This window comes from Alligator sinensis, unplaced genomic scaffold (assembly GCF_000455745.1).
Source record: "Alligator sinensis unplaced genomic scaffold, ASM45574v1 scaffold1195_1, whole genome shotgun sequence".
Classification (NCBI taxonomy): Eukaryota; Metazoa; Chordata; order Crocodylia; family Alligatoridae; genus Alligator; species Alligator sinensis.
The window spans coordinates 1,530,690-1,545,220 of NW_005842322.1; the positions used below are offsets into that span (position 1 = coordinate 1,530,690).

At 45.6% G+C, this 14,531-nt stretch overlaps 1 protein-coding gene across 2 annotated transcripts in view; it reads left to right on the forward strand.

The window, feature by feature from the left end:
• The window catches only part of ALKBH1 (alkB homolog 1, histone H2A dioxygenase), a 30,507-nt gene extending 16,184 nt beyond the window's left edge, over nt 1–14,323 (forward strand). For both annotated transcript variants that reach the window (XM_006028547.3, XM_025209978.1), the window contains 4 exons: nt 6,305–6,467; nt 10,856–10,946; nt 12,162–12,355; nt 12,829–14,323. In XM_006028547.3, the coding sequence (XP_006028609.1) occupies nt 6,305–6,467; nt 10,856–10,946; nt 12,162–12,355; nt 12,829–13,240 (860 nt within the window). In that variant the 3' untranslated portion in view covers nt 13,241–14,323. The remainder of the gene's footprint in view (nt 1–6,304; nt 6,468–10,855; nt 10,947–12,161; nt 12,356–12,828) is intronic.
• The last annotated feature ends 208 nt before the right edge of the window (nt 14,324–14,531 follow it).

Consider the following 14,531-nt stretch of genomic DNA (forward strand, 5'->3'; position numbering starts at 1 on the left):
AAAGAGTGCTGGGGTCAGATGACCCCAGCCAGATGCCTTTCCAGCTTTCTCTTAAAGACTCCCAAGGTAAGGGAGAGCACCACCTCCCTTGGAAGCCTGTTCTAAGTTTTGGCCACCCTGACCGTGAAGAAGTCTTTCCTAATATCTAGCCTAAATCTGCTCTCTGTCAGTGTGTGACCATTGTTCCTTGTTACCTCAAGAGGCGCCTTGGTAAACAGGGCATCTCCAAACCCTTGCTGCGTCACCCTAATGAATTTGTAGGCGACCACAAGATCACCTCTCAGCCTTCTCTTGCGGAGGCTGAAGATGTCCAGGTTCCTCGGTCTCTCCTTATAGGGTTTGTCCTGTAAGCCCCTAACCATACAAGTGCCCCTCCTCTGGACCCTCTTAAGTCTATCAATATCTTCCTTGGAGTACAGCGCCCAAAACTGGACGCAGTACTCCAACTGCAGTCTGACCAATGCCGCATAGGTTCTATTAGTCATGCATCTGCTGATACATGATAAAGGGCGGTTAGCTTTGCTGATGATTTCGTCACACTGACGACTCATGTTCATCTTGGGGTCCACTATGACGCTGAGATCCCATTCCGCTTCTGTGCTGCTGAGAGGGTCACTTCCCAGCCAGTAGGTGTGCTGGACATTTTTGCGCTCTAGGTGCAGCACTCTACATTTGTCCTTGTGGTACTGCATCCTGTTGTGTACTGCCCACTCTTCTAACCTGTCCAGGTCTGCCTGCAATCGTTTCCTACCCTCCGGATTGTGCACTTCACCCCACAATTTAGTATCGTACAGTAATACACCTGGGGTGTACTACTGTATGTCTTGTAGTTTGTAGGTTTTAGATTTTCTGTATCTCCTGCCTCCCCGTCCCCTGTCGTACTTAGTTTAAAGCCTGATGTAGGAGGTCAGCCAACCTGTAAGAAAAGAGACTCTTACCTTTTGTGGAGGGATGAAACCGATTGCATCCCAGGAGGTCCCTTGCATGGAAGTGCAGTCCAGGAAGCCAAAACCTGCACAATGGCACCAACTCCGGAGCCACGGGTTGACTTCTCTGACAAAGGTGATGTGATGCCTACTGTGACCTCTGACCAGGAGGATCACCGAGAAGACTACCTGCGCCCCCGTCTTCCTAAGCCTGGTCCCCAGAGCCCTGTAGTCACTCATGATACAGTCTGGACTACTGGCCACATCATTTGTTCCCACTTGGATGAGGACCACAGGATAGTTGTCAGAGGGCTGGATGAGGTCAGGAATTCTCGCCGTGACATCCCTGATCCTGGCTGCAGGCAGGCAGCAGACCTTGCGCACTGTGGGATCTGAATGACAGATGGGTCGCTCTATTCCTCTCAATGAGGAGTTGCCTACAACGATGATGCAGCGTCTCTTCTTCTGCTTGCCTGGACAGCCCTCAGCTCACTCAGTGATGGCGGCAGGCCCCTCCAGTGCACTTTCCCCTATCGCACACTCCTCCAGTGCAGCCAGGGCCTCATATTTGTTCCCCGGCAGCCCGGGGGGAGCTGTTTCTGCAGCAAGAGGTCTGGCCCCTGAGGTGACTGTCCTCCACTCAACAGCATCTGCTTCAGGGTATTTCCTCGCAGCTTCTTCACCAGGATCTTGTCCTGCAGAGAATGAAAGTAGCCATCAATCTCTTCTTCAATTGCCCTGATCCCCCGCACAGCCTGCTCACCTCTGCCTGGAGTTCCCTCACCTGCCCCTCCAGGGCCTCAATCCAGGCACATGTGGGACAAACAAGGGAACCCCTGGCCCCCACGCTACCCCCAGGCCTCAGAAGTCCCACCAGGCAACCCCCACAGATGGGGCCAGGGCACTGCCGACCCATCCAAGGGGCCTGTCTGGGTGAAGGCCTCAGGAGCTCCGGGCAAGAGGCAGCAGCAGGGCAAGAGGCAGCAGCAGGGCAGGGGCCCTGGCTGCCCTCCGTGTCGCCACCCCCCTAGCAGCCCCCTCCCCATTCACTTACCTGAAGTCTCTGTCAGAAACTCCCATGTATTCCTGCCCACGACTGGCCTGCCAACAGCCTGCAAACTGCTCCCTTGTTTTCAGTCCCTGGTCACAGGCTCCCTGGTCACCTGGGGAGTCTCCTTTTATACCCTTGTGGGCCTAAGCTGACTCAGGCCCAGGCAGCAATCCCACAGGAATCAACAGTCACTCAGCACTCACTCCCAGCTCCTCAGAGCACACACCCACCAAACAAACAAACAGTCAGCTAAACCAAAGGTACAGGCAGCTGGATCACTTACCTTTCCTGGGCAGGATCTAGTGCCTGGCCTGGCTTCTCTCCTTCCTCCCTCCTCTTGCATTGGATGTATTTAAATCAGCAGGCCCTGATGGTCTTCACCCAAGGTTACTAAAGGAATTGGCCCGTGTCACAGTGAAACCACTAGTGCAAATGTTTGAGCATTCATGGTGCTCAGGACGGGTCCCAGAGGACTGGAAAAGGGCCAGTGTGGTCCCTGTTTTCAAGAAGGGGAGGAAGGAGGACTCGGGTAACTATAGGCCAGTTAGCCTCACCTCTATTCTTGGCAAGACCTTAGAAAAAATCATTAAAGATCACATTTGTGGGGGGCCAGCAGGTAACACAATGCTAAGGGGCAACCAGCATGGGTTTATAGCAGGCAGATCCTGCCTGACTAACCTGGTTTCTCTTTATGACCAGGTCTCAAAGTGCTTAGATGCAGGAGTAGAGGTAGATGTTATTTACTTAAATTTTAAAAAGGCTTTCGACAGTGTCACACCCAGTTCTTATAAATAACTAAGTAGCTGTGTCATGGATATTTTTCACAGTCAGGTGTGTGGAAAACTGGCTTATGGGACACACAGAGAGTGGTGGTGGATGGGTCGGTTTCTACCTGGAGGGACATGGGCAGTGATGTCCCCCAAGGCTCTGTCCTTGGACCAGTGCTGTTCAATATTTTCATCAGTGATTTGAATGAGGGTGTAGAAAGCACTCTGTCTAAATTCGCAGACAACACGAAACTATGGTGTATAGTAAACACACTAGAGGTTAGGGAGCAAATTCAGGTAGATTTGGACAGACTGGGGAAGTGAGCAGATCAGAATAGAATGCAATTTAACAAAGATAAGTGCAAAGTGTTGCACCTGGGGAGAAAGAATCACCTAAAAATAGACTGGGAAGTACCATTCTAAGTAGGACAGCAGCGGAAAGGGATCTCGGGGTCATAGTTGACCCAAAAATGAACATGAGTTGCCAATGTGACGAGGTAATAAAGCTAACCGTACTCTTTCTTGCATTAGTATAGGTGCATCATGAGCAGGTCTAGGGAGGTGATACTTCCCCTCTATGCGGCATTGGTGAGGCCGAAGCTGGAGTACTGCATCCAGTTTTGGGCACCGCATTTCAAGAGGGATGTGCATAACCTGAAAAGCGTTCAGAGGAGGGCTGCTTATATGGTTGGGGGCCTGCAGGTAAGATCCTATGGAGACAGACTGAGGGACCTGAATCTCTTCAGCCTCTGCAAGAGCAGGCTGAGAGGTGATATTGTGGCCGTCTACAAGCTCATCAGGGGGGCCAGCAGGGAATAGAGGATACTTTGTTTACCAGGGCGACCCTTGGGGTTACTAGAAACAATGTCCATAAACTGAAGGAGAGCAAATTTAGATGGGACATCAGGAAAAAAAAATTTATGGTGAGGGTTGCCAAAATATGAAATGGGCTTCCAAGGGAGGCATTTTGCCTACCTTGGAGGCATTTAAAAAGAGGATTAGACAAGCACCTGACTGGGGTTACTTGACCCCAGTGCTCTTTCCTGCCCAGAGTGGGGGATCAGACTCGATGATCTAATAGGTCCCTTCCGACCCTAGAAATCTATGAAATCTATGCCTGAAACCAAGTAGCAGAGGTGATCAGCGTTTTTTTACCAATAAGCCCTCATTCCCTCCCCCATTCATATTCTCAAGCAGATCTGTTTTTTGATCCTTGAATACCATTTCAACTAGCAGGCAACAAAGATTTACTGAGAATTAAATATATTCTGTAGCATCAGATGGGTAATCACAACACCTGGTTCTGGTCATTGCTTTTCCACTAATTCCACATGTGAGTCCCTTCTTTCCTCTGTGCCTCAACTCCAATATCAATAAAATGGAGATAATCCTAGCTTAGCACTAATTCATGCGCTATATTTACCTGAATCCAAGAGAACTTTGAATGTAAGATGACCCCCCCCCCCCCAATTTGATTCTCTACACAGAAAATTATAAACTTGTTAATATTTTCCATTCATAGACTAGAATTATTGGGTGGGATCATCTTAAATTCATCTTCCCTGTGACTACCCCCATGCCATTTGCCTTCCCCTCCCCTTTGGGGCCTGCATGCCCTGTTGCCTCCCTCCCTGGCATCTGTCCCACCTGCCACTTATGCTATGTGGTGGCTCTCTGACTCTGGAGCACAGACCACATGGTACCTTCAGCCTGGCCAGGCAGCAGCAGCAGTGGCAGCAGCTCCAGTCCTAGTCCTAGACCCAGCTGCTGCCCTGGGTCAGAGCTACAGCTGCAGCATGCCTTCTGCCACTGTGTGGTCTCTGCCCTCCCCAAACCATGTCACATGATCTTTCCTGCCCAGACCACATGGTCTGCCATGCCTGATACTTGAATCTCAGACCTGGTTTCTTTTTTCTTATCTTAAATGAAGGAAAAAAACCTTTTATTCTATTTGAGTAAATGCAGTATGTTGTAAAGTGCTTCAAGAACCCCAGATAGAAATGCACAGAAGAAAAAAGTGTTGTTGTTCTGTTACATATAGAGACCAACAGAAAATAATTTTAATACTTGTGGCAAGGGAACATATTGTAACCAAAGCTATCTGAAGGTGCCCTCTGGTCTGAGGGGGCAAGGGAGTGAGTGAAGTGAGCAATATCATACTAATACCCTGAGGGTTCTTTTTCTAAGCTAATTAATTTACTATTGCACGGCTTGTGAGAAGTGCTGGCAGGAGGTCTTTCTTGTGCTTTTATTACCCCTTTCACAAAGCTGTAAGGTAAGCTTGCATCCTACAGACACTTTGTGCCTAGCCTTTGCCTACTTTTGCTTTCATCTCTGTTTAACCTTGGGCATCTTCACAGCTCACAAAGACCTGACAGAGCTAATTCTGGAACTTCTCTTGCCTGTTTTCCCCTACATGACTTCACACACACAATTTCTTGTAGGTTAATTTTGGGTTGGTGAAATTTGCCAAATTAACAGTGCTGGATAGCTGTTCTAGAGCCAGAGCACAGGTGCAACAGAGCAATGGCAAGCTTCCCCTGCATGTCATGCATCACCATTGTGCTTCCTCCCTGGCCTGGAGACAACCCTTTTTATAAATAGGTCTCAGGTCACTTCAGACCTTGGCTCTTCTCCTGGAATACCAGTTAGTACAAATTGTAGTGCTGACTATTGTCATATGGACTACTGTCTGCTGAGTTCTGGACTAAGAAAATCAGTACATTTTTACTATTCCTTTTCTGCAGACTACTGCTGGAACCTTAAGTGGGACATTTGGATGTACCCTGGCCAAAGTTTTGTTTGGTTTGTTAATTAAAGTCGATCACAAAGACATAGATAGCAACTAGGACTGCAGCAACAGGGAGATTGGACATATTTTTAATGTTCCTCTTTTGTGCATTAGCAGGTATAAAACATTAAGCTGGATTTAATTGGATTGCTTTGGAAATTGGTGGAAAACAAAGGAAAGAGAGATTTCATGCTGCAGACTCTCTGGGTCTATGGAATATTCTGTGCAATTCAGGTCACTGAGGTATCAAAAAGAGCACAGAGTTCAGACATGGCAATGAGATTAGTTTGAAGCCTAGAGAGACTGTCAAAGTCAGGCTCAGTCTAAGTATTCTGGGCTCATTGATGAATTATAAGGAAACATTCCAAAAATAAAATCATATTCAGTAAGGCGACCGTGAATACTATCTTCCTTCCTTCCTAAATTCATGTCTCTCCTGTCAACTGTAATTGGGGTTAAACTGGGAAATAGACCTCTTCCTGTCAGTTCTTTTTATTCAGGCTGGCCTAATTCCTGTCCATCTTTCTTGAAACCCTGTCTCATAGAAGTCTTTGGGTTTGTCAGCCCCTTATTTCTGACTCAACCACAGGTTATAAAATGGATTCAGTTCAGGAATGGATTGCATCTGCTGATATGTAGGGTCAGCGAAAGAGCACATGAGGCAGAGTCCCATTTCCCCCTTCTCTTGCACCACTCTTCACTCCGAATGGTTTAGAAAAAAAGGAAAAGATGCTTAACCATGCTTTTCTTTCTTATTTCCACGTTTTAGGGTTCATCTTCATCCCAAACCCCTTCCTTCCAGGCTGCCAGCGTCACTGGGTGAAACAGTGTCTGAAGCTGTACCCACAAAAGCCCAATGTGTGCAACTTGGACAGGCACATGACTGCTGAGGAGACCACTGATCTGTGGGGGCAGAGCAAGGAGCAGTTGAGGTGAGTCCTGTCCTTCAGAATAACCCCAAACAGTTTAAAAAAAATAAAAATCTAAACAAGACTTGACTTAGTGATTGGTTTGGCTAATATGATACAGATTAGTGGGGAAGAGAACTGGCCAAAGATTGCCCGCAAGAAGAGGTATGCAAGTGGGGAAGGGAAGGGAACTGAATTGGACATATCTGAAATTCAATTTAGGTCTTCGTTCTGTTTGTTCACTTTTGCTAAACCTCCCACTTCCCACTCAGGGAATAGGATTCTTTAGTTGCAAACTGCTTTGACCCATCAGCCAACTGATAAGTGTAGAGTATCAATTGCTTCTCAGAACTGACATCCTACAGATCAGGAAGCTGTGTCTCACTGAATCCAAACATTAAGGACTGCACAATTTTTCTAGACCTTAGATTGGAACCTATATTCTAGAGGTAAAAGGACTTTTTTCTTCAGCACTCTGAGCCAGTCAGTTCCCCTTACTCTCCCTACATCAGAACTGATGCTCTATAAATAAAAGGTTGCTCCTTCCTTCCTTCCTACCCTGGGCCCTCACCAGGTTGCTTTTTTATTTGTGTGGGAAGGTGAAGGTGTTGTCACGTGTATGATTGAATAAAGCAGGGTAGGAATCGTTTGTTTATAGAGGGCTTTGGTCTATACAACCATGTGGCCGGTGTCCCAACCACGTAACAGCATGTTAGCACGATGTGTAATACAGCAAAGGTGCCTGTCACAGTGTGATGTTATGAATGTAATGACAGGGTGCTCTTGGTTTGAAGGTAATTTGTTTGTCTTTGCTTTGTATATTGGACCTGGACCCCAGAGGGGCCAACTTTTTGTACCCCGAACCCCTGAATAAAGTTGCTAAAGAATCAAAGTCTTTCTGTCCTTCCTTGTCAGTCTTGTGTTTCATTTTCCAAGGATACTTTCCAAAACCATTTATTTTCCTTCCTCCCCTGCCATGGATATGGCCATTCCCTGTCCTGTCTAGGAAAAACAGCTGTTTTGGTGTGGTTTATTTTTTATCAAGGGAGGAGAAATGTCTAGCATACTGAAGGAGTGGATGGGGCACCACAGTCCCATTATAAAAGCAAAATATTTTCCCCACAAGTTCCTTCAAACCTGCTGTAAAATATTATTTTCTCTCCACGCTGGAGGGGAGGAGGAGGACGAAGCCACCCTACATTCTGATAAGTTATAGGGATTAATTTTCCAGAAAAACCTCTGCCTGCACACATCTTTTGCTGACTGGTGTTTGATCACTGCTGCTGGCATTAATTTTCCATCCAGTCTTGGTGAAGAAGCCAAATATTAAATATATAATTTAATGCACATCCTTCCTCAGCCCAAGAGGTGATCAATCTCAGGCACACTTTATAAGGGAGGCATGTCTTGCTACTGCCTATGCTGTACCTGATCTGAGGGTACATTGGGGATTTCTCCAGGTTGTCAAATTGCCATCTCTCTTCCAGCACTGAAGTCACATATAAAAATAAAATGTATGTGTAGCTTGTTTACAACCCTTCAGTCTTCACAGAATTTATGTCATTAGCCTTGTTGATTTCACATCTCACTGCTTATTGTGGCATCCTCCCTTTGCAACCCACATCCTCCTCTTCAGTAAAATGGCACATGCTGAGTTTGTATCCCCAAAATCTCCACAGCCACAGGCTGTGGTGTTGCATAGGGAGGATTATGGCTGATGAGGTCTTGTACCTGGGAGAGAATTCAGGTTGGTTGAGCTCTCCGCTCCGTTTTCCAGAATCAGAATTGGATACAGAAGCATACAACCCTTTGTTTTTAAAGTGTTAGCTTTACATTTCCATGTTCAGTCCAGTTTGAAAATTGCTCTTGAAAAGCTGGTCCACAGCACCCCCTGTAGAGAAGAAATCTGGACTGCTGCTCATGCTTGATGCCTTTTCCAGCAGCATCCTCTACATGTGCACAGAGTGATCAGGACAGAGGTTAATTTGCAGCTGGTTCCAGTTCATTTGAAAGCAGTGCTGCATGGAGCATAATGGTTGGGCAAAACATTGGCAGTTTTATTAAGCACTTGTCTGAGACAGTAAGCAACTGCTGCAGGGGCGCTTTCACTGGGGGATAGGGAGCAACCCAGCCAGCTTATCTGTCATCTTGAGGCAAAAGCTTTTGGGGGCTGCTGAGAGAATAGGTGCCAATTTTTTTTTGCCAGTGGGTGCTTGCAGATATAATAAATAACTAAAAAGCCCAGAACTTCTCTTTTAACTCAGCACATTCTTGTGCCAAGCCCCACATGTTACTTCTGCCTGGCACTGCATCATCTGTAAAGACTGGGTGCTTTAGTGGGGCTTTTTTGGTGTTTTTATGTAACAGCTGATTGAATCGGCTTTAGCTAAAAGCACCAAAAATCCCTGCTGAAGCACCCAATTGTTACAGATGCTGCAGAGCCAGGTTGAAGTTGCACGCTGCTTCTGGTAAGAGACATTTTTTATTTATTTTAACATCTGCCTCCTGCTGAGGACACACTGATTTTTTTTGGTGGGTGCTTGAGCCTTGGAATACCCATAGAGTCGGTGCCTATGGCTGAAAGAGTTGCTGAACTAAGGAAGCGTCCACCTCAAGCCTGCACACAGTTTTAAGATGGCTTTTAAAACAATTAACTAGATGGCTAAATCTGGTTGTATGATGGTACAGTTTCATCCCATCCAGGCAGGAGCTCCATGCTTGGGGTGGGATCTAGGGGCTTCCATGCTGTCCTCCTTGACAAAAGGGAACCTAGGTGGTCTCCTGAGTAATGGAAACTACCATGCACTCCAGACGTTTTAGTGTATCCAGTAGTTTTGACAAGGGAGAAATGGTGTTTATTCTGGTCCTTATTGTTAGGGAAATGAGGAGGAAGGTGATCATTAAACTTTCCTAAACGCAAATGTTAAGTTTTTCTTGACTTGTGTTTGGAGACAGACTTGAGCTCCTCTGCTTTCGATGCCATGTCACCTGTCTTCAAACACCACAGTTGCTTAGTTCAACACACATATGGCAGTTAGTGTGTTGCTGCATTATGATAAGTGTACTTACTTATCCTTATCTCAAAGAAGGAAACTAGAGTGGTGACTTTCTCACTAATCTTGGCACCATGAAAGTTCCTAAGACATGAGGGAAAAGGCCCTTGAGCTCCTACCCCATGTGCAGGCAAAGGGGTGTGTTGTTGTTTGCAGACCATTGTACTTTAGAGGGCAGAAAAAGCAAGGTCTCTATTCAGACGGAAAAGGAATGGCTGAGTGCAGAAGTTTGGGTGAAATTCAGCTGTGACAAGAGGACATGAAGCTCCTGCTTCCTAAGAAACAATATGTCTGATTAGGCTAATAGCCTTATAAATGAGGCAACCACCTGGCACTACTGTTTATTATAATATTCTGCATATACCCCCCCCTTTTTTTTCATGTTCTTGCTTGAAAGGGGAGCTGCAGGGTTGCACTAAGTGAATTGGAAGCTGTATCTTTTTTTGTGTGATTGCTTCTGTATTTACCATCAGTGTGGTGTTGTGTGACCTCCTATAGCAGTACACTTTGCTGAATCCTGACAAATATCGTCCTATCCCTATAGCAGTAGAACATTTTAGGTGACTGGTCTGAGGCCTTCCATCTTTTCTCAACTGTTGAGCTGACTCAGGCCATTGCCTCTCTATATTAGGGTTTTTGCTTCAGAACAGCTGTTGAAAAAATGCTGTGACATTTCCATTCTGATATTGTCTCGCATAAAAATATGTCAGGTTATGTTGCTTGTCCTGCATAGTGTGGCAGCAGTAGTCTGGAATCTGAAAGATTACAAAATGAAGCAGACTTGTTAACTCACCCAACAGATGGTCCATAGACCAGCATTGTTTCCTACAGGTTATTTTCTAGTCAGTCTGTCAAACTCATTGTACATGCACCAAGCAGTAGTTACTAACGCATCCCTTGAGATGCAACCTAGCTCATCTTATTATCACAGGATTTCTCCTTGTCTTCTAGATCTACCCTATATGTTACCTTAAATAGTCCTCCTGTGTTTACACCCATCAGTTGTTCAGAGACTTAAGCCTCCTCACATTTAGCAATAACTTACCAATGTGGTACCTATTCAGTTGTCTCCCTTTCTTCTAAATGTACTCCTCCAGTCCACTGATATTTTTTGCTTTTCCCTGCTCTGGAGGTTTTATATTGACAGTGCAGAGAAGGGAGTTTGCATCAGCCCCAAAAAGCTTTGTGCAAATGGTATAAACTGAACTTTCAGAGCAGCCATGGTGAGGAGAAGCTTCAGGCTCTGCAGATCAGAGAAGTTCCATAGGCTGCTGTATGTACAGTGACTTCCTGCATGCACTAGTGTTAGAAAATCTGCTGGAAATTGATGTCGTCTTTTTTTAATTTCAACCTTTTTAGGAGGAAAAATTCCAGTAAGGGAGAACCCAAAAGTTTACTGGAAAAGCTACGCTGGGTGACCCTTGGTTACCATTACAACTGGGATAACAAGGTATTCAAAGGGAATTACTCTTTCTCCTCTCCTTTTTTTTTCCTGCCTGCTTATGATGGTGGAGTGGGAATGGGGCAAGAAAGGGGTTAAACATGTTAGGAGAAGGGTGGGAGAGGACATTCTTGAATAATATGGCTGTGAAATCCTCATGTCCCACAAGGGTCTGTCTTCAGGAGTTGTTTGAACCAGATATGAAAGGCTTAATGGTAAAAGTGGACTGCTACATTCTTGATTTTAGGAGGTAGTGCAGTGGTGCATGCTACTCCTCCAGACCTCAGCCTTTATTTTCAGTTGACAGAATGTCTCTTCCTCACTGCAAGGAGGTACACTTGAATCAGTTATAATTGTAAGAGTGAGGAGTATTCCCTGGCATTGGGTACCTGAAGATGGGCTACTCCTGAAAAATGTTGCCTTTTGATGAGGGGTGGATGAGAGAACACGGCAGGAGGAGGTTTTGACCATAAACTTCAAGCCCGAAGCAATAGCATACTGTCACCAACTACCAGGCAGGTTGAGGCAGCTGAAGATCCCTGAGACAAAAATGGCCTTTCTAATCAGATTGTGAGGCTGGGAGAAAAGTGCAAAAAGAGAGCACAGTCTATCAGCACATTGCAGACACTTAACTAAATTAGTCTGCAATGTTATCTGTACAGGGCAAACCTGTTACTGTACAGCCTTAATAAAAATGCAGCTGCTGCTTCTCAGTTTCCCTAGTCAGAAATATTCATTGAGAAAGGGAGAAATGGGAAGTAACAAGGTTTCAACTCTGGTTTGGTTTTACTTTTCAAAGAGGAGACAAGCTGGTTAGCTTGGAGCTTTGGTGATAGAAAATGGAGCCTTACATTGTTAGGTTGGCAACTTGAAGTCATGACCGAGTAGCTCCTCTCTGACAGATGCTCAATGGCCCTTGAGAAATCTAGAGGGTCTTGAGATCGGCTTCAATTGTGGCCCAAAATACCCCTTCGCTTGGCATACTTAGCAGTGTGTAGGCAATCTCAGCATAGGCCTAGAACTGAATGGGTCAGTAGGCCTGAATTTACCCAAGGGTCTGAGGGAAGTTTTGTCCTCCTGTTGCTCATGCTGTGACCACTGTGGGGACAACTAAGATGTCATTCTGCAAAACTGCAAGCCATACCCTTGAGTTCTCACTAAATGTCTAGGCTCTTAGGTTCTGGGTTTTTTTAAATGTTTCTCTCTTCCTCCTCCTCCTTCCAGAAATACTCAGCAGATCACTACACTCCTTTCCCCTCAGACCTTGCTTTCTTATCAAAGCAAGTGGCTGCAGCATGCGGGTTTCAGAGCTTCAAAGCTGAGGCAGGGATCCTGAATTACTATCACTTTGATTCTTCTCTGGGAATTCATGTGGATGAATCCGAGTTGGATCATTCCCACCCTCTCTTATCATTCAGGTGAGTTGGGTGGGGGGAGACCTTGGTGCATTGTGGAGGGGAGCAGATCCATTTATCTTCTGTTGAATTCATTTTTTGTAAACTTGCAGGATCACTGTAGGTGAGGAGTAAGGTTCATAAGTGGACTATGCTTGATGGAAGCTCAGTGACCTGAATAGCAGTGGATGCTGCAGCTCAGGATAGAGATATACCTCAGCAGAGTGGGGAGCTTGGTTCTGGACTAGCAGAGTAGCCAAAGGTGCTAAATGGCAAGGATGAAATGCATATGCCGATCTGGTATGGCATCTGCCCACACTGCCTAGCTTAAGCCAGTGCTGTTAATCTCTTCATGTGCTAAATCTAAACGTGTAACTGCAGCTCTCTCAGATTTGTTAAAAGGCATGTAGTTGATAAAATCTCCTGGTTTTCCACATAATCATTGCACTAATTGACTTCTATTTCTGTTTTTTTCTCCACACATCTTCGTTCCCTAGTTTTGGACAATCTTCCATATTTTTGTTGGGGGGCCTGAAGCGGGAGGAAGCCCCTACAGCTATGTTTATGCACAGTGGAGATATCATGGTGATGTCTGGCTTCAGCCGCCTACTGTACCATGCCGTTCCCCGAGTCCTCCCCAACCTTGAGGGGACAGCTTTGCCCTCATGCCTGGAGCTGGCACTCCCTTCAGACTTTCCTGATGGCTCAGTCATTGAGCACAGCTCTGAAGAGGACTGGCAGGTCTGTGCCAAGTACTTGCAGACTTCCCGCATTAATATGACCGTCAGGCAGGTGCTGCCTGATGGTCAGAGCTTTCCAGAGGATTCTGAGCAGACAGCAGTTTCTAAAGACTCTTACCATCAGGTGGACAGTAAAGCCAAGCGACACAAACCAAATGCAGACAGCTGAGATGTGAAGAGAACTCAGGCCTTTGGGCCAAACTGGACTGGTAATCTCCAGATGGAGCAGATGGTCCCCATCACCCTCTAATTATAGAGGAAATGAGGAACTCTGGCAAAGTAGTTGCAGTCCTTATTGCTAAAAGATGGAGGTGAAAAAGGAGGAAGGTTTAAAAGAGAAAGAAGGTTGGTCTTGTGACCAGAGCACAGGCCAGAGACTTATGATGCAATTTCTGTTTCTGTTTGACCTTGGGCAAATTACTCCTGTTCTGTACCTCAGTTTTCCTACCTGTAAAATGCCCCCATCACTAGTTTTGGAGACTCAGTTTCTTAATGTTTATAAATGCCGTGGCATCTGTGGGTAGCAGGTGCCAGCACAGACAAGAGAGTGATTGCTTGTATGTTGAAGTTGGTTCTCGGGTTGGCAAAGCCCTTCTGAAGTTTGCTGCTGGCTCTTTAGGACTAAATGAAAACAGGCCCCTGAAGAAGATATCTACTTTCAGCACATTAAGTGTGGGGCCATCTCCTATACAAAGTACTGTCTTGAATAGTCTTCTGCAGAAGGCAGAATGACACCAATTACAGAGTTAAGTCAGCTGCAGTTCTGCCCTCCATACTATCAGAGACTAAGCTCATGAATGGGGCTAGAGCAAAATAATTAGGAGCAACAGCTTTCCTAGATGATCTGGAGACTTCTGTTCAAGTTTCCTGTCCCCACTCCTCATGTGATGGAAGCTCTCTACTTTGGAACTGGTCCTTTTAGTTGCCCACAGAAATGCAGTCCTGCAATCCCAGCCTGGCTTTTTTAAGGAGCAGAGTGAGGAGAATAACTTAAATCTGAAACAATGAAGTTGTAAATGAAGTACCTAAAAAAGAAATTAATCAGAGACTATCTCTGTTGCCCAAAAAGTAAATATATTGAAACTAAATAAGGAAAACACTGGCTTTTGTGCCCATCCTCTTTAGGACTCAGACCTTCCTATCTGCTTTTTAATGCAGTTTTAATTGTTGGAGTGCCACGCTCTATCCCAGGGGTATTTTGTCATGCTTTCCCCATGAATAAACTTACTCTGTTTTTAAATTAAAGATTCCTATCGATCTTGGAGGGTTTGTTTCTTTTTTTCTGTTTAGTTATTTTGCTGTGTTGTTAATGCTACCATATCCCTCTTGCTGTCTCCTGACTTCTTCAGATCGACTACCATATGACATCTGTGGGGAAGGAACCCTGTGGAGTTCTGCAGGGCCATTTGATATACTGGTTGGGGGTTTGGGGCAATACCACAGAGGTACTGATTTAGATG